The following is a 21,037-nucleotide window of genomic DNA, read 5'->3' as shown; positions in this document are numbered from 1 at the left end:
AACTCCCAACTACATAACCTTCAAACTAGAAACTCCAACAGAAACACGTTCGATTGTTCGCAGCTCCATCCAGCGGTCGTAAATCTATCAAACACGCCCTTAAGTGATTTTGAACACTCAACTTTATCCAAAGGACCGAAACACAACTGGCCCAATTTGAACAGCCTCAACAGAGCCGCTACTATGATCACAGAATCGGAGCTAGCCATTAGCAAAATGCCGGAAGATACGCAAAATGAGGTTAGAACCGATGTTAAAAGGAAACTGAACAATATCCTCTCCAACCTAACCAACCCCGCAAATAAGCTCAATAATAGAGACAAAATAGCTGAACAAAAACGCATATACGCCCTCAAAAAGAAAATCAAAGACAACGAACTCATCGTAACCAAAGCTGACAAAGGCAATGCAACAGTTATCATGGATAAAAAAGCATATATTGAAAAAACAAAAAACTTTTTCACAAACAGCTCATTTTCTATAATCAAAAAGGACCCCACCCAAAAAATTCAAAGACTACTTAAACAAACTCTAAAAAACACTTCATTTTTATTCACTGAACAGGAAAAATCCAAACTCATACATATGAACCCAGGACTCCCCACCGCTAAAGCTCTCCCCAAGATACACAAAGCTGGAGTTCCCATCCGCCCAATTATCAACTATAGACCAAGCCCCTTATACAAATTATCACAATTCATCCAACGTTTCCTAAGAACAAATTATCAATTTTTATCCAAAAAGTCCATTAAAAACACATCAGAGCTAGTAGAAAAACTTAACAATTTCAATTTGCAACCGGATTACTCCATCCACTCTTTCGATATTGTAAACATGTACCCAAGCATACAAGTATCAAAATTAATTCCAATAATTAAAAACAATTTAAACAAAAACAGCCACTTAAGCAAACTAGAGACACAAGACTTTATCACAGTATTAAAACTAATCATCAACAACAACTTCTTCACTTTCGACAATGTTATATATCAACAAGATGGTTTGGCAATGGGGTCACCGGCCTCAGGCATCTTAGCAGAAATATACCTGGACTTCCTCGAACACACCAAAATTGACAATGAATTTGAAAACATTCTCTTTTGGGCCAGATATGTTGACGATGTCTTCGTAATCATGAATGAGCAATCAATTAATGCCTCCACCACCCTCTTAAAACTCAACACTATTGATTCTCATATCAAATTCACACTAGAATCCGAATCAAATCAAAAAATCAACTTCCTAGATTTAACTATCACTAGAAACTCAGATTCTTTCAGTTATAAAATATTCAGAAAACCTACTCAAACAGCCTCCACCATTCGCCAAGATTCAGTGCACCCCCAGTCCCACAAACGAGCCTCATACAACAACCTAGTTCACCGAGCCTTCAGCATACCTATGTCCAAGAAAGATCTAAAGAACGAACTTAACACAATTCGCGGAATTGCAAAATACAACGGCTTCAGCAATCATTTTATAGAAAGGATAATCAATAAACAAAAACATCGCCCTAAAACTACCCTCAAAAAAGAAGTGACTAAACTCCACCTTCACGTTCAACAATGATATCTACAAGTTAACCAATACCTTCAAGAAACAAGGCGTTAAAATAGCCTTCAAAACCAACAATAAGAACACGAACGTCTTACACAATACTTCACACATCAACAAGACCAGCAGTTTTGTAAAATCAGGAGTTTACAGGATCAAATGCAACACCTGTGAAAAATCCTACATCGGACAAACCGGTAGAAACTTCAATACCAGATACCACGAACACACTAATGCAATAAAATACAACAGGTTTTCAGCCATCGGCCAACACATGCATGATTATAACTATAATTTCACCAATATCGAACAGGACATGGACATCCTCGAATTAGCAAACAAGGGCCCTTTACTCAACATAATGGAAAATTACTACATACACCTAGACCAATACTTCAACGCCAGTCACAATCTCAATGAAATCTCAGAGAAACCCAACATACTCTTCGATCTATTCATCACTTTCCTCAGGAACAATAATGCAGCCAACCAAAACTCAATCCTAAGTCTAATCAAAGGTACTTTTCCGAGACAATTACCCTTTTTCCCGCACCCTTCAGCCCCGCCTTAAAAGCTCCCCACCCCCACCTCACCCCAAGCCACCCCCACTCTTCCTAACCCCCTCCTAACCCGCACGCGCCTGCCCTCCTCTCTGCCCACACTTCTCTCCCCGCCACCAATCGCACACCATCAGCTATACTACACACACCGCAGCGCGAGGTAAGCGTCCTTTCACTTTATGTTAACCTTTTCCTATCTCCATTTTTTGTTTTTACTGACTTTCTCCATTTAAACAGGTCCAATTTGGTTTCCGCTAAGAACTGAGAATCAATATATCCACGCGCAGTTTCCACCTTCTTCTCAACCAGAAATTCAAAAACAACTTCACGTCCAACAATCAACAACGCAACTGACCAACACAGCTTTAATACACCAAATACCTAATTTCTCCGCTTAAGTGATCAGTGTCAAGCCAACTCAACATTAAAAGAGTATCACTCTTTACTCTCCAGACTTTGTACATACTTGTATATATGTTTATGTGTGTTATTTTACATTGTTTCTTTAGTACGAGGACTACTGACATCCACGAGGTTATATTTTACAACTCTAAGCACCCCACTAGTACTTTGTTCCAAACTTGTTTGTATATATATTATTATTTACTACTCACCTGTACCATACTAACATTTCTCATCTCATTACCAAACTTCACTTTATAAATTATAAAATCCATACGATTATTACAGTTAAAAATAACATGTTTTTAGGATTCGACAAAATACTTATGTATGCTTTAATATGGCTGATGATGACCCCTAGGCGGGTCGAAACTAGTTCCATGTAATTTATAACATTGTAAATACATATTAGTACTGAATAGGTGGAAACCTTACTGTGTTACTATTCATATGTTATTCTCAGTTCAGTACGGACCAACAACATGAAATTCATAACCCTTGACAATACGGACAAACAATAAAATTTATTAATTTAACTATATAAGACATGTTTGCGAAAATAACTGGTTTGATAGAAGGCAGTTTGGGTTTAGGAAAGGTTATTCCACTGAAGCCCAACTTGTAAGATTCCAGCAAGACATAGCAGATATCCTGGATTCAGGAGGTCAATTGGACTGTATCGCGATTCACCTGTCTAAGGCATTTGATAGGGAAGATCAAGGGAGACTACAGGCAAAAATGAGTGCAATTGGACTTGACAAAAGAGTGACTGAATGTGTGGCTCTGTTTCTAGAAAATAGAACTCAGAGAATTAGAGTAGGTGAAGCTTTATCGGTCCCTGTAATAATTAAGAGGGGAATTCCTCAAGGCAGTATTATTGGACCTTTATGTTTTCTTATATATATCAATGATATGTGTAAAGAAGTGGGATCAGAGATAAGGCTTTTCGCAGATGATGTTATTCTGTACAGAGTAATAAATATGTTACAAGATTGTGAGCAACTGCAAAATGACCTCGATAATGTTGTGAGATGGACAGTAGACAATGGTATGATGATAAACAGGGATAAAAATCAGGTTGTGAGTTTCACAAATAGGAAAAGTCCTCTCAGGTTTAATTACTGCGTTGATGGGGTGAAGGTTCCCTTTGGGGATCATTGTAAATACCTAGGTATTAATATAAGGAAAGATCTTCATTGGGGTAATCATATAAATACACTGACTGACAGAGCAAATGCAACACCAAGAAGGAGTGGTTCAAAAGGGATGAAAGTTGGGGAAAAAACAGAGACGGCACGGACGAATAATTGATGTTTATTTCAAACCGATATGCAGGTTACACAATGCCCACGGCATCGACTCAGTAGGATGTAGGACCACCGCGAGCGGCGATGCACGCAGAAACACGTCGAGGTACAGAGTCAATAAGAGTGCGGATGGTGTCCTGAGGGATGGTTCTCCATTCTCTGTCAACCATTTGCCACAGTTGGTCGTCCGTACGAGGCTAGGGCAAAGTTTGCAAACGGCGTCCAATGAGATCCCACACGTGTTCGATTGGTGAGAGATCCGGAGAGTACGCTGGCCACGGAAGCATCTGTACACCTCGTAGAGCCTGTTGGGAGATGCAAGCAGTGTGTGGGCGGGCATTATCTTCTGAAACAGAGCATTGGGCAGCCCCTGAAGGTACGGGAGTGCCACCGGCCGCAGCACATGCTGCACGTAGCGGTGGGCATTTAACGTGCCTTGAATACGCACTAGAGGTGACGTGGAATCATACGCAATAGCGCCCCAAACCATGATGCCGCGTTGTCTAGCGGTAGGGCACTCCACAGTTACTGCCGGATTTGACCTTTCTCCATGCCGACGCCACACTCGTCTGCGGTGACTATCACTGACAGAACAGAAGCGTGACTCATCGGAGAACACGACGTTCCGCCATTCCCTCATCCAAGTCGCTCTAGCCCGGCACCATGCCAGGCGTGCACGTCTATGCTGTGGAGTCAATGGTAGTCTTCTGAGCGGACACCGGGAGTGCAGGCCTCCTTCAACCAATCGACGGGAAATTGTTCTGGTCGATATTGGAACAGCCAGGGTGTCTTGCACATGCTGAAGAATGGTGGTTGACGTGGCGTGCGGGGCTGCCACCGCTTGGCGGCGGATGCGCCGATCCTCACGTGCTGACGTCACTCGGGCTGCGCCTGGACCCCTCGCACGTGCCACATGTCCCTGCGCCAACCATCTTCGCCACAGGCGCTGCACCGTGGACACATCCCTATGGGTATCGGCTGCGATTTGACGAAGCGACCAACCTGCCCTTCTCAGCCCGATCACCATACCCCTCGTAAAGTCGTCTGTCTGCTGGAAATGCCTCCGTTGACGGCGGCCTGGCATTCTTAGCTATACATGTGTCCTGTGGCACATGACAACACGTTCTACAATGACTGTCGGCTGAGAAATCACGGTACGAAGTGGGCCATTCGCCAACGCCGTGTCCCATTTATCGTTCGCTACGTGCGCAGCACAGCGGCGCGTTTCACATCATGAGCATATCTCAGTGACGTCAGTCTACCCTGCAATTGGCATAAAGTTCTGACCACTTCTTCTTGGTGTTGCATTTGCTCTGTCAGTCAGTGTATGACTGTAAATAAAGGGTACAGATCTCTGCACATGGTTATGAGGGTATTTAGGGGTTGTAGTAAGGATGCAAAGGAGAGAGCATATTTGTCTCTGGTAAGACCACAACTAGAGTATGGTCCCAGTGTATGGGACCCTCACCAGGATTACTTGATTCAGGAACTGGAAAAAATTCAAAGAAAAGCAGCTCAAATTGTTCTGGGCGATTTCCGACAAAAGAGTAGTGTTACAAAATGTTGCAAAGTTTGGGCTGGGAAGACTTGGAAGAAAGGAGACTAGCTGCTTGACTAAGTGGTATGTTCCGAGCTGTCAGTGGAGAGATGGTGTGGGAGGACATCAGTAGACGAATAAGTTTGGGTGGTGTCTTTAAAAGTAGGAAAGATCACAATATGAAGATAAAGTTGGAATTCAAGAGGACAAATTGGGGCGAATATTTGTTTATAGGAAAGGGAGTTAGGGATTGGAATAACTTACCAAGGGGGATGTTCAATAAATTTCCAATTTCGTTGTAATCATTTAAGAAAAGGCTAGGAAAACAACATATAGGGAATCTGCCACCACCTGGGCGACTGCCCTAAATGCAGATCAGTAGTGATTGACTGATTGATTGGAAACGATCCATACATTTTCCCACTTTAAAAAAAGAAAGATTTGTTGGACTGCACAAACTACTGCACAACTGTGCTAATACCACATGCTCGTAAAGTGTTGTTAAAGATCATGCAATGAAGATTAGAACCTTACATGGAGCGTGAATAGTCCATAACTCAAGCTGGTTTTGGAGAGGCAGAGCACATTAATAGTTAAGTTTTTTAATCAGGAACTGAAAACAAACAAAATATACTTAACTATTTATGTAATTACAGTTCAATATGGATCAATTAACATGAAGTTTATATTCCTTAAAGAGGCAGAGGAGCTAGAGGTATCATTTATGATATGCAATGGATGGTAGAGAGAGCAAAGGAATGCCAAAAAGAGCTCTGTATGCGCTTTATTGATTATAAGAAAGCCTTTGATAGTGTGCATCACAGGAAGATTCGGGATGTCCTTAGATAGAACATCTCACTGTCCTGATGCATAACCTCTATCTGCAACACGAGGCCACAGTTATTACTGAGCATGGTGATCCAGACTGGTTTTCAGTTGGTAAAAGGCTAAGGCAGGGATACATACTCTCCCCTCATCTGTTCAACTGATATGCTGACTACATCATGAGAGAAGCTGGAGCAAATGAGGTCTTTTGTGGATTTAGGATTGGTGGTCTGAATATAAACAACCTAAATTATGCACTTTGGTAGCTGAAAGTAAGGATGATCTGGAGGCTCTTATTCTGAAAGTGAAAAAAGCAAAGTGAGAAGATGAGACTCCATCTAAATACTGGTAGAGCAAGAATTCTTACAACAATTACACCTACAGATATTAAGGTACATGATGAAGTCATCAAAGTGATGTATAATTTTTGTTTGCTGGGTTCAGCCGTAAGTAATAATGGCTCTAGCATTTCACAAATCTGCCAACAATTAGCGCTTGGCAGGGCAGCATTCCAAGTCCTACATAAGATCTTCAAGTCATCAGATCTATCTGTGTATACTAAAGTCAGAATGGTTAATGGATTAGTCTTCCCCATAGTAACATATAGATGTGAAAGCTGGGAAAAAAAAAAAAAAAGGAGAGAGTGATGTACAGCGCATTGATGTATTTGAGCTATGGAGTTGGAGAAGTATTTTGTGTAAACTTTTGACAGCCAAAAAGACGAACAAGTGGGTTGTTCAGAACATGAATCCAGATGTATCTCTGAGGCATTCATTACAAGGTTACAGCTGCCTTATTTTGGGCATACCATGAGGCAGTCTGAATCCTTGGAAAAGGCAAACATGCTTGGAATGAAGGAAGGGACTCGAAGACGAGGACGGCAGCATTGAGATGGATAGATATTGTTACCGTATTTTTGTGGATTAAGGTGAAAGAATGTGCGGGCATGAATGGGTCTATCTACTACAATCAAAAGATTAATTAAAAGCTTTATATTTCTTTTGGACTGTTTTTTTTTTCTGTTTTAGAAGCTAAATTTTAACAAAACGAGTCACTCAGCAATGGAACAAGGTTTCAGGTACGAAACTAGCTTATTAGCTTAGATACAAGATAGGAGAAATCTGAAACATCAACAAAATTGCCAATTAACAATACGAGCTTAACGCTCCCAATCTTACAAACGTTACTTGAGCACTATGGCTCCATCCCTTCAATAGCAAGGAGACAGGTCTCCCAATTTCATTTACAGAGTATACTAACACCTCTACAAGAATAGAAAGATCATCTATGCTCTATGAATTTATCTAGGAGACTGCGCTCCGAACCTTAAGCCTTACTACCTTCGCAAGGCAACCTTCAACTTTTACATTTACAACCAGAGCATCTTCGCTCACTAAAATTTTACACTTTCCAGGCCTCTCGAGGCACAACCTACATTTTACAATTCAAACACAATTCATTGTCTTAAACACTTAACAGTCTAACTTCTTAACATAAGTGATTTAATTTTACAGGAGTATCTAATACCCATTCTACCCGACCTTTGTGGGAGAAAAAAACACAGGTTAAAGTTACTGGAGCAAAAATCAAAGTGAGGCAGACACTAGCACTCCTTGAAATTTGCACCAAAAAATTAAAAACCTACTTGGGCTTATGGCCTGATATTACAGAGGCTAATCCTATGCTACAGAGGTGACTAGATGGAGACAATTCAAGTTACAAAACCTACAGACAGAAAACTGTTATAAAATCATAGTCACCTCGAAGTCAAGTTGATAGGGAACTCAAGAGGGTGCCAAACTCTCTATTCCCGAATTTTAACTAAGCGCTTTTCGGCTTGTTTGAAATTTACAGTAGAAATTTACATTTTAGAAGATTGGAAATTTAAGGTTACATTATTAAAGATAGGAAACCTTCCCCTCGAGCTAGCTTTCAGAGGCTATCACATAGTAATTAAATAGCTGCCATTACCTTAATCTGCAGTAATGCTCGATGATGTGCGAGGCACTTCTGCCTCCTTTATTAACACACACTCAGTAAACTGGACGATCAATAAGACAAGGTGGCTCTAAAAGATACCAGCTTTTATACCCGAGAGGAAGATTCTAGAGAGCTCTGGGCTAAGGCCAGACACACCCCCAATTTTCATTGGATAATGAAATAAGTAGAAGATGAACATTATTTGTGGAAAAATACACATACAAAAAAACAATAAAAACAATCAACTCAGTGTGGTAAACCTCAAAATAAAAAATTACTTTAGGATTTTAATAGTTCCTCTTCACACTAGAGGGTATAACATACGCGTTTTTATTTTTTTTTAATTTTTTTTGGTAGAGACATCTGAAGAAAAGACCAAACTTCTTGCACAAGTTGTTGCAAGTTTATATTGAAGATGGGATTCTTCAAGGAGCTTTATTTGAATGAACGGGGCGGGTGTACCTTGCGGTAATATAATGAAAGTTGCAATGAATATGTCCTTGTAAGATATGAAAAGCCATGCAGAAAACAGAAGCATCTGGAGACACTCCATCCATGCAGTCACCAGACGTCGATGACTTGATGACTCCTAGAATGAAATATTTTAACCACAATGGTCAATTATCTTAGGTCCATGTGTGTTTGAGTCATCAGTCCATAGACTGGTTTGATGCAGCTCTCCATGCCACCCTATCCTGCGCTAACCTTTTCATTTCTACATAACTATTGCATCCTACATCTGCTCTGATATGTTTGTCATATTCATACCTTGGTCTACCCCTACCGTTCTTACCACCTACACTTCCTTCTAAAACCAACTGAACAAGTCCTGGGTGTCTTAAGATGTGTCCTATCATTCTATCTCTTGTTCTCGTCAAATTTAGCCCAATCTATCTCCTCTCACCAATTCGATTCAGTATCTCTTCATTCGTGATTCGATCTATCCATCTCACCTTCAGCATTCTTCTGTAACACCACATTTCAAAAGCTTCTATTCTCTTTCTTTCTGATCTAGTTATCGTCCATGTTTCACTTCCATACAATGCCACGCTCCACACGAAAGTCTTCAAAAACATCTTTCTAATTCCGATATCAATGTTTGAAATGAGCAAATTCCTTTTCTTAAGAAAGCTCTTCCTTGCTTGTGCTAGTCTGCATTTTATGTCCTCCTTACTTTTGCCATCGTTAGTTATTTTACTACCCAAGTAACAATATTCATCTACTTCCTTTAAGACTTCATTTCCTAATCTAATATTTCCTACATCACCTGCCTTCGTTCGACTGCACTCCATTACATTTGTTTTGGACTTATTTATTTTCATCTTGTACTCCTTACCCAAGACTTCATCCATACCATTCAGCAACTTCTGCAGTCTCAGATAAAATAACAATATCATCGGCAAATCTCAAGGTTTTGATTTCCTCCCCTTGGACTGTGATTCCCTTTCCAAATTTCTCTTTGATTTCCTTTACTGCCTGTTCTATGTAAACATTGAAAAGGAGAGGGGACAAACTGCAGCCTTGCCTCACTCCTTTCTGGATTGCTGCTTCTTTTTCAAAGCCCTCGATTCTTATCACTGCAGACTGATTTTTATACAGGTTGTAGATAATTCTTCGTTCTCGGTATCTGATCCCTATCATCTTCAGAATCATAAATAGCTTGTTCCAATCAACATTATCGAATGCCTTTTCTAGATCTATGAATGCCATGTACGTGGGCTTGTCCTTCTTGATTCGATCCTCTAAGATCAGACGTAAAGTCAGGATTGCTTCACGTGTTCCTACATTTCTTCTGAAGCCAAATTGATCTTCTCCCAACTCAGATTCAACTTGTTTTTCCATTCTTCTGTAAATAATACGTGTTAAAATTTTGCAGGCATGAGATACTAAACTAATGGTGCGGTAGTTTTCACATCTGTCAGCACCGGCTTTCTTGGGAATAGGTATAACAACATTCTGCCGAAAATCGGATGGGACTTCTCCTGTCTCATACATCCTGCAGACTAAATGTAATAGCCTTGCCATGCTGGTTTCTCCTAAGGCAGTCAGTAATTCAGAGGGAATATCATCAATTCCAGGTGCCTTGTTCCTATTTAGGTCACTCACAGCTCTGTCAAACTCTGACCTCAAAATTGGGTCTCCCATTTCATCAGCATCAACAACCTCTTCATGTTCCAGAACCAAATTATCTACATCGTTACCTTGATACAACTGTTGGATATGCTCCTGCCATCTTTCTGCTTTGTCTTCTTTCCCTAGAAGTGGCTTTCCATCTGAGCTCTTAATATTCATGCACCTAGATTTCCTTTCTCAAAGGTTTCCTTGATTTTCCTGTATGCAGCATCTACCTTTCCCAGGACCATACAGCATTCGACATCCTTGCACTTACAAGTAACAAGTAACTATTCTCTTTGACTTTTATGTATTATGTATAAAAAATATTTGACCATATGAAATAGTGGATCATATTGTATTGTATTGAACAGGTGGACTTATAATATTGTAATAATACTTGAGACATCCTTGCACTTCTCCTTCAGCCATTCTTCCTTAGCTATCTTGCACTTTCTATCCCCTTGATTCTTTAATCGCCTGTATTCTTTTCTGCCCTCTTCATTTCTAGCATTCTTGTATTTTTGTAGTTCATCAATCAGGTCTAGTATCTCCTGAGTTATCCACTGATTCTTAGTTGATCTTTTCTTCCTTCCTAACATTTCTTCAGCAGCCCTACTGACTTCATTTTTCATGACTCTCCACTCTTCCTCTATTGTGTTTCCTTCAGCTTTTTCATTTAGTCCTTGTGCAACATGTTCCTTGAAACAATCCCTCACACTCTTTTCTTTCAACTTGTCTAGATCCCATCTTTTTGCATTCTTTCCTTTCTTCAATTTCTTCAACTTCAGATGGCATTTCATGACCAACAAGTTGTGGTCAGAGTCCACGTCTGCTCCTGGGAAAGTTTTGCAATCCAACACCTGGTTTCTGAATCTCTGCCTAATCATAATGAAGTCTATTTGATACCTTCCAGTGTCTCCAGGTCTCGTCCACGTATACAGCCATCGTTTGTGGTGTTTGAACCAAGTATTGGCAAGGACTAAATTATGATCAGTGCAGAATTCAACCAGCCGACCTCCTCTTTCATTCCTTTGTCCCAATCCAAATTCTCCTACTGTACTACCTTCTCCTCCTTGGCCTACCACTGCATTCCAGTCTCCCATCACAATTAGATTCTCGTCACCTTTTACATATTGTATTACATCTTCTATCTCCTCATATATTCTTTCAATTTCTTCATCATCCGCTGAACTAGTAGGCATATAGACCTGCACTATTGTGGTGGGCATTGGTTTGGTGTCTATCTTGACGACAATAATTCTTTCACTATGCTGGTCGTAGTAGCTTATCCGCTGCCCTATTTTCTTATTCATTATTAAACCAACTCCTGAATTTCCCCTGTTTGATTTTGTGTTGATAATTCGGTAGTCGCCTGACCAAAAATCCCGTTCTTCCTGCCAACGTACTTCACTTATACCAACTACATCTAACTTTAGCCTATCCATCTACCTTTTCAGATTCTCTAATCTACCACAACGATTCAAACTTCTAACATTCCACGCTCCGACTCGCAGAATGTCAGTATCCATCTTCCTGATGATCGCCCCCTCTCGTGTAGTCCCCACCCGGAGATCCGAATGGGGGACTAGTTTACCTCCGGAATATTTTACCCGGGAGGAAGCCATCATCAGTACATCATTCATACAGAGAGAGCTGCATGTCCTCAGGAGGTAGTTACGGCTGTAGTTTCCCGTTGCTTTCAGCCGTGTCGCAGTATCAACGCAGCTAAGCTATGTTGAGTATTATTACAAGGCCGTATCAGTCAATCATCTAGACTGCCACCATTGCAACTACCGAAAGGCTGCTACTTCCCTTTCGATGAACCATTCGTTAGTCTGGTCTCTCAACAGATACCCATCCGATATGGTTGCACCTGTGGCTCGGCTATCTGCATCATTGGGACACGCAAGCCTCCCCACCGCGTCAAGGTCATGCAGAGGAGGCACATAACATATTGAAACAAAATGAGTTACACATTCATTTATTTAAACATCTTTAAATATGCGGTTCCACCTTGTCAATACTATTAACAGCCTATTATTTTACTAATGGCCGTACATGTTTTGGGAACCTCGAATGTTCTCTTCACCAATATTCTCTTCGATTTGTTACATCATAAAATCATAATTTTTAATTTATGCTTAACACATTAAAATCATTTTAAACATTTATAATAAATGTTGAAATGTTCTTGGTTAAATGTCTTAAGAAAAACCTTAAATATATCACCCTATAAAATATAAACATCTAATTCTAATCCCACAATATTGTTACAAAAGAAAAACATATAACATCTTTGTTAAAAGAGTCTACACCTGTATTGAAATTCTAAATTAATGTATCAAAAGCAGCTCCTACTGTTGACCCTCTCACTCTTTAATTACTTCATGGTCTTTTGCAATCTTACCCTGGTTCCAAAACACATAAAGAATGGAACAAACTTAATTCAATGACCTTACTATTGAAAAAATCGTAGCATCGGTGGATATTCAAAATTCAAATGCTGTTAGAAACTTACTGAAAAAGCTGCTTGTCAATACCTGAAAAAACCAACAAGACCTTGATCTTCATCGATTTGGAACTCACACCAGCCAGATAAACACATCCTTCTCCTTTAAAATAAGAAAAGAAATTCAAATTAGAATCATCTTATGATAAAATGAAAAGACGACTTGATTCTATTAGTGAATACAATACTGTTACGTGCAAGACCCGTGGTAGCCGCTTTCGGTACTTCCAGGAAGGTGCGAGTGACTCAGACTACCTGGGATCTCCCAGCCAGCTTGTACGGTGGGGTAGGCCTTCCCATGTATTGTTCTCATCGGCCGACTTACATGTGAGTTTCTTGGAGATTCAACAGGAATGTTCTGGGTCAAATCACGCAATCTATAAAAATGGAGGCTAGCCGCAGACAGTCAGTGTTGGACTTGGAGTTGGTGCTGGACTCGTGATCAGTGTTGGACTACGTGGTGAAGTCAGTGAGAGACTCAGTGCGTTAGGGTTTGGTGGCTGGGCTGAGGGCAACAGAGGTGTTGGCTGTCGCCAGTGTCCCACTGAGGTCTGAATGAGGAGCTGTTGTTGTGGGGTCGGAGAGACCAGTGTGTAGGTAAAAATCAGAAAGCACATTCCATTTAATTGTCAAATGGCATGTTGTTAAAAACTTGAGGAAAGTTGAGCACTTGTAATGGTCGTTGGTTCTTGAAGTTGATAAGTATTGATTTTTATTTATATGCTTATAAATTTTGAAGAATTTTCATATGGTGTGGTTCTCTTTGAGAAAATATTAGTTGAAATGCTGGTGTTGTAGACTATATTGAAGTCTGTGTTGACGTCATTAGGCTATCTTCTTTGATGTATTTGCGGGAAGAGTTTGTTATAGGAGTGGCTCTATTGTTGGATGTGTTGAGATGAGCATACTAGTCGAAAGGGAACGTTCTTGTAGTAAAAGTTGTTGTCAATCGGTGAGTAGCCAAGTGTGTGAAGAAATTCTGTGATTAAAGAGTTATTTTGAAAATTTCATGAAGGACCATAATTGGAATTAAGGCGCTGAATAGTGGAAGTTAAATGAAAAGTGTTGACACTTACCCCTTCGACCTCTGAGATGTTAACTTATGTTGAGAGCTTTAGAGCAACTGGCAGTCGCCGAACGCTTACTTCGTGTGTTGTATTTGTGAAGTCTTGGTGAAGGGGGCTGAGCTTGAGAAAGCGTGGCTAAGGGCCCATTCGCTGCACCTGAGGGGGAGTTGCCAGCAGCGGGAGAAGGGGAGGTTTTTCTGAGTGTTTAGTGATGTGGTGCTAAAAATTTTATAAAAATTACTATTCTGAAGGAATGGTTTTTATAATAGAATTGGAATCTGTTCATAAATAGGGCTTTTGTTATCTATTACGTCATTTAAGTTTTTGTCTTTGTTAAATTGTTGATCTAGGAAGATATATAAGTTTTCATATTCCATAATGAGCTTACCTTTTTCAATTCTTTTTAAGATTTGTAAATCCCAATCGTAAATTTGTGACCTGTTTCCTTCATAGGTTACTCATCGCAGAATACAAATTGAAATTTATTTTTTAATCATAACTCAGTCAATTCAACTAATAATAAATATTCAAGCTCAGGTACATATAGACTCAGATGCTCTGTATGTAATTTTTCGTATGTTGGCCAAACTAGCCGCTGTTTCTCAACTAGATATGCAGAACATTATAACACCCAAAAACACAATAAGTTCTCAGCCCAGCCACTGAACCGTAACGCAGTGAGTCTCTCACTGACTTCACCACGAAGTCCAATACTGATCCCAAGTCCAGCAAAGACTCCGAGTCTAACACTGACCGGCTGTTCACGGCTAGCCTCTTTTTTTTTTCTTTTCTTTTTAATAGCTCACGTGATTTGACCCAGAAATTTCGCGATGTCACTAGAGGCAGAACATTCCCATCGAATCTACAAGAAACTCACAGGTAAGCCGGCCAATGAATACAACACGCGGGATGGCCGGCCGCACCCTACAAGCTGGCTGGGAGATCCCAGGAAGTCTGTGTCACTCGCCCCTTCCTGAAAGTACTGAAAAGGGCTACCATGGAGCTGGCACGTAACATTACATAGGAGAGTCAGGCACGAGCCTAAAATTTAGATATAAAGAGCATGTAAATGCATTTAAGCATAGGAGATTCTTGGCAGACATAGAGAAAAATTTGAAAATATTACACACAGTTCAGAAAGGGAAACTTATGTATATTTTGGAAAGAATATGGATCTATTTGGCCCACAAAAGTAATAGCGAACTAAATTTAAATGAGCCGATGAATGACAAGAATGTGTTGTTTAAATTAGCAGATAATTACATAAGGAAGAAAAGAAAAAAGAAACAACAATGAATGAAGCCCCAGTCTTTGACCCGTTTCCCCCCTCTTAGTTGAGTTACGTAACTAGTAGCGGTAACTTCCCCGCCGCCCGCTTCTTGTTCCCCCTTTCCCAACGGTCAATTGGCAGACTGGTATGGTCTGTAAGACAGGCTAAAGGTGACATGGTATGGGACAAGTTTTTGCCTGTCTGGTGAGCATTTGAACCATTAAGTGAGTAATATTCACTAATACAATCAAGTCTTCTTTCCATTTTAGTGCCTTTTTTCCTTTTTTTGCTAGTGGATTCAATTAAGGTACAGCCCCAGCATTTGCGTGGTGTGAAAATGGGAAACCACAGAAAGCCATCTTCAGAGCTGCTGACAGTGAGAATCAAACCCACTATCTCCCAGATGCAAGCTCACAGCCGCACACCCCTAACCGCATGGCCAACTCGCCCAATCCATTTTATTGTAAGAGTTGAATCTGTGGTGATGATGATGATGATGATGATGCTTGTTGTTTAAAGGGGCCTAACATCTAGGTCATCGGCCCCTAATGGCACGAATTGTAAGGACAATTAAAAATCCATAATTCTCCACTGACCAGAATTCTAAATGTGAGGACGAAGAATGAATGGATGGATATGAAGCTTAAACAATCAGTGGATCCGATCTGCAATGCCCCACATTATCAGAAACTAGCGTTAAACAATAGTATTACTGACCAAGGGACACCTTCTAAAGCACAATACTGAATTGATGATGCTTGCAGTCTAAACGGGTCCAAAATCCAGGCCATCGGCCCCTCATAATGGTACTTACCGCTAGGAAAGTAGAACCATAGTATTTGTCATGTTGCGGTACTAATCAAAAGTAGCGGACTCGCAGTATCCTTTGTATCCTTTCCCCCCAAACTGCTCCCTTGTAAATATGTATTATAAGCTTGTAATTCCCCAACTGTTCAAAAGAATAACATAAATATTACTGTGTAGTTGCCCTGTCAAACTGTGATCGTCAACCAATGGCAGTAATTATTGTTATGAACATTGGTGCCAGACACCAATTTCTGATAATATAACATCAATACTTCATATGGACCACTGCTGCTGGACACTGTAAAATACCTATTAGTGCAAGTCACTTATCTTTCCCTTAAACTGCCCCATGTTAATATGTTAAATCATCCTTTGTAGGACATACCCTAACATTTTGACACTGTTATCCTTCACAACTGATAATGTACAGCCAACGGCTGATATATTGTTATCTATGTCATCATTGAACATTGTTTTTCTCTTAACTTTCTATCTGTAATATGTCAATTTTATATCTTAGTATTTACAATTTAATTACAAATCAGGTAGCTGATTTATGCCTTGAGGTAGTACTATGCCCCATCGATGGCATCTTTACCTTGTCGTGGTGGTGGGGCTTGTGTGGTCAAAAGATCCTGAGAGCTATGCCGGCGGTAGCTTAGCTACTGGTAGGGCCTCCCTTGCCGGACAGGTCGAAGGTGATGATCCAGACTAAAAGGGATACCCTGGTCCTCCAGGTTGGGGGTTGGGCATAGGGTTGACAACTCTATCCCATTAAAAAAATAAACTGTTGAGAAGCCGCAAAGAGTAAGAACAAACCGGACGGATAAAATTGACAAACGACCTAGTCGAGGAAATGGTTATGGATTGGTATTAGCGACTTGGAATGTGAGAAGCCTACTCCAGCCAGGGAAAAGCAGAAAACTAGAAGAGGAACTAAGAAAGTATAATGTTGAAATTGCTGCTCTACAAGAAATTAGATGGCAGGAAATTGAGATGTTCGATTTACAGGATTATACTTTAATCAACAGTGGGAATGGCGATAACATCTGTGGAACAGGCTTTATGATATCTAAACAACTGAAGCATACCTTAATGTCTTACAAGGCAGTAAATGAAAGAATCTGTATCATGAGAATCAGGGGCCGCTTCTTCAATTATACACTTATAAGCGTACACGCACCTACGGAAGAAAAGGAGGATGAACTAAAGGATAAGTTTTATGAAGAACTAGAGAAAACGTACGATGAGGCACCTAGACATGACATTAAAATAGTAATTGGGGACTTCAATGCAAAAGTGGGACAAGAGGAAGAATTTAGACCCACAATAGGAGCACAGAGATTACATTTAGAAAGTAACAACAATGGGTTACGGCTTATTGACTTCGCTACAGCAAAGGATATGGTAATCAGTAGCACTACATTTGAGTACAAGAGAATTCATCAAGAAACTTGGGAGGCACCAGATGGGAACACCAAGAATCAAATCGACCACATACTGATTGATAAAAGACATGCGTCTGATGTACAAGATGTGCGTACTTATAGAGGTGCAGATATAGATTCAGACCACTATTTGGTGAAAGCTGAATTGAAACAAAAGCTTGCGGTAAGAGTCAGAGGTAAAGCAGAAAGGAGGAAAGGATTTAACCAAGAACAACTTAATGATGATGCAAGGAGAAAGGAGTATGAAAGACAGGTTGAAGAAGGTTTGAAAAACCATAAAAATGCAGTAACAGCGGATGAATCATGGCGGGTGATTAAAGAAGCCATCACAAATGCAGCCCAGGAGGTACTAGGAGAAAGAAAGAAACAGCCAAAGAAGGATTGGTATGATGAGGAAGTAAAGATAGCCTTAGAGAAAAGAAATAGAGCAAGGATGATATATATGCAATGGGCAACAAGAGCTACTCACCAAACGTATCTGGAATGTAGAAGGGAAGCCAAGAATCTTTGTAGAAAAAAGAAAAGAGAAATGGAAAAAGATCTGATAAAAGAGATGCAACAAGATTATGAGCATAAGAGAAGTAGAAAGTTTTATAGAAACGTAAAGCAGAGAAAAAGTGGATTTCAACCAAGAGTAAGCTGTATACAAAATGAGGATGGGCAACTACTTGGAAATACCCAGGAAATATTAGATAGATGGGTGGAATATTTTGAGGAGGTTTTGAATCCAGTTAAAATACAAAATGAAGAATATGAATTAGAATTGCCAAATAGTGAATCTAATGAAGATGAATCTGAGGAATGCAATAGTGAACCACCCACTTTGGAGGAAGTAAAAGGTGTCCTCTTATCGATGAAGAATAATAAGTCACCAGGAGAAGATGGAATAACAGCTGAGTTGTTAAAATATGGTGGAACGGTATTGATACAAGCATTGTATAAGTTGATACTGGAAATCTGGCGAACAGAGAAATTACCAGAAGAATGGGAAACAGCTTTGGTGTACCCAATTCTTAAGAAAGGAAATAAATTGAAATGTGAAAATTACAGAGGGATATCTCTGCTTTGCATAGGCTACAAGATCTTTAGCATAATAATAGCTAAGCGTCTAACACACAAAGCAGAGCAGGATCTTGGAGAATATCAGTGTGGATTTCGTGCAAACCGTTCAACAATAGATCATATCTTTACAATGAGGATCATCCTGGAGAGGTGCTATGAATATAACATACCACTGTATCAACTGTACGTTGATTTTAAACAAGCGTACGATTCAGTGCAAAGAGGAAAACTACTCATCGAAATGAAAGCCCTTGGTTATCCTGGGAAGCTGATTAGGTTGGTAAAAACAGCTTTGAGTGGAAGTAAATCTAAGGTATGCGTACAAGGGAAAGTATCGCGAACCTTCGACGTAAAAGTGGGTTTGAGGCAAGGAGATCCAATGTCTGCTGTCCTCTTCAATATTGCTTTATAGAAACAGCTGTGCGTACCATCACTGCAAATCGTGAAAGGAACATATATCATAGACTAATTCAAATATTGGCATATGCAGATGATGTGGCCATTATTTCTCGTACAAAGAATGCACTTCTCGAAACCTATGAAGAATTGGAGAGGGGAGCACAGCAAATTGGCCTGGTAGTGAATAACAACAAAACTAAGTTCCTAGTGAGTTCCAGATCTGGTCAACCTCCAAATGCACTTAGGTGTGGAGAAAAGTGTTTTGAAAGGGTACAGGAATTTAGATATCTAGGCTCTCTGATTACTTCACAAAATGAAACAAAAAAGGAAATAAATTCTAGACTGGCTGCAGGAAATAGATGCTATGCTGCCTTAATTCCAACATTAAGAAATAAACAAATATCCAGGAAAGCTAAGTTGACCATTTATAAGACTGTCATTAGACCCGTGGTTACATATGGAGCTGAGACCTGGGTATTAAATAAAACAGAAGAACATAGGTTAATGACATGGGAAAGAAAGGTATTGAGGAAGATTTTTGGGTCAGTTAAAACTGCACTGGGATGGTGTATTAGATCTAATCAGGAGCTTAGAGACCTGTACCAAGAGCAGGATATAGTATCTTTCATGAAGACTGCTAGAGTGCATTGGCTAGGACATGTCCATCGAATGGAGACTACAAGAGAACCTAAGAAAGTGCTGGAGGGGCATCCAGGTGGAAGACGATGTAGAGGTAGACCAAGAAAGTGATGGATAGAAGAGGTGGAGGCTGATCTACGTACCATGGGAGTCCGGAGATGGAGGACCAAGGCAATCGACAGAGAGCTTTGGAAGAAGATTGTTGCGGAGACCAAGGTTCTGCAAGGACCGTAGCGTCAAGGAGTAAGTAAGTAAGTAAGTAAGGTAGTACTATGACTGATGATGCCCTCAAAGAAGGGCAAAACATGTCTCATATGGAAATAATGATAAATTCCTAAATGATTAAAATTTCTAATGTACTGAATAGGTGACATAATAAACTATTTAGCATCCTACAGTTACAACACCTTCCGATATCTTTGTGCGGAAGTTACAACATCTTCAGATATCCTTGTATATCTTCCAATGTCTCTCCCAACACAAAATCAAAACAGAGTAAAACCTAATCTACAACCATATGCCCACGGAACTACTCAATGTAAAACATTTTAAATAAATATCACTAACCTCAATTACTACAAATAAACACTAAGCATCAACATTTTTAAAACTAAATGATCACACACACACACACACACACACACACACACACACACACACACACACAAAATGAACTAAATTTCAATAGGTATTAATAGGGACCTGAAAAAAATTGCATTTGCGATAAATGCGAATTTTTGAATCTTGTGCTGAATCCAAGCCTATGGTAATTCTAATGTGGAATAAAATCATCTTTACGCATAAATAGAAGTGCGACAAAATGCGAATTGTGACCCAAAATGTGAAATTAGTACGAATATGCGATTTTGGTACGAATTCTGCGAAAACATGCTATTTTACTGGCGAAAACAACATATTTTGGCAAAATCGTCAGAAATACTCAAAATACGAGGCATAAATCTTTCGACTGTACCGATCAATGAAGAAAAGTAGCCGACTGATTGCTGCCTGCCGACTTTAATCGATATTTACAATGGAAATAGCAAGGGGAATAAGATCGGTACCGATTATTATCGAAATGTAAATAGAGTGTCACAGAAATAACGAGATGGACGAAGCACTGTTTTCTTTTTTGCTAGTTGCTTTACGTCGCACCGACACAGATAGGTCTTATGGCGACGATGGGACAGGAAAGGGCTAGGAGTGGGAAGGAAGCAGCCGTGGCCTTAATGAAGGTACAGCCCCAGCATTTGCCTGGTGTGAAAATGGGAAACTAAGGAAAACCATTTTCAGGGCTGCCGACAGTGGGGTTCGAACCTACTATCTCCCGAATACTGGATACTGATATAGATGTTGATTCCCATAGGGAATCTGAAATATTTGTCCTGAATGAGCAAATTTATAATACCAATATAAATGGTCCGTTATTGGACATTATAAATTTTCCAGCTAGCTCATTCTTGGTTGCCAGCGTTTCGCCCTCGTGTGCTAGGGTGGGCTCATCAGTTGGTACCCAGCACACCTACCAATACGCTGGCGAAACGCTGGCAACCAAG

The 21,037-nt window shown here is 40.0% G+C and overlaps 1 protein-coding gene across 5 annotated transcripts in view; it reads right to left on the bottom strand.

Annotated features, from left to right (window-relative positions):
* Nucleotides 1-21,037, bottom strand: part of LOC136864458 (S-adenosylmethionine mitochondrial carrier protein homolog) — a 163,059-nt gene that overhangs the window by 120,883 nt on the left and 21,139 nt on the right. For 2 of the 5 annotated variants that reach the window (XM_068226286.1, XM_068226288.1), the window contains exon 2: nucleotides 12,821-12,892. The exons of 1 other annotated variant lie outside the window; for it this stretch is intronic. In XM_068226286.1, the coding sequence (XP_068082387.1) occupies nucleotides 12,821-12,885 (65 nt within the window). In that variant the 5' untranslated portion in view covers nucleotides 12,886-12,892. Of the gene's footprint in view, nucleotides 1-5,894; nucleotides 5,974-12,798; nucleotides 12,893-21,037 lie in introns of all 5 variants that reach the window. 2 more of the 5 variants (XM_068226289.1, XM_068226287.1) reach the window with 2 other exon arrangements.

This window comes from Anabrus simplex, chromosome 2 (assembly GCF_040414725.1).
Source record: "Anabrus simplex isolate iqAnaSimp1 chromosome 2, ASM4041472v1, whole genome shotgun sequence".
Taxonomy (NCBI): Eukaryota; Metazoa; Arthropoda; class Insecta; order Orthoptera; family Tettigoniidae; genus Anabrus; species Anabrus simplex.
Note: the sequence above shows the minus strand (reverse complement) of the source record. Positions and strands in the feature narration are given on the sequence as shown.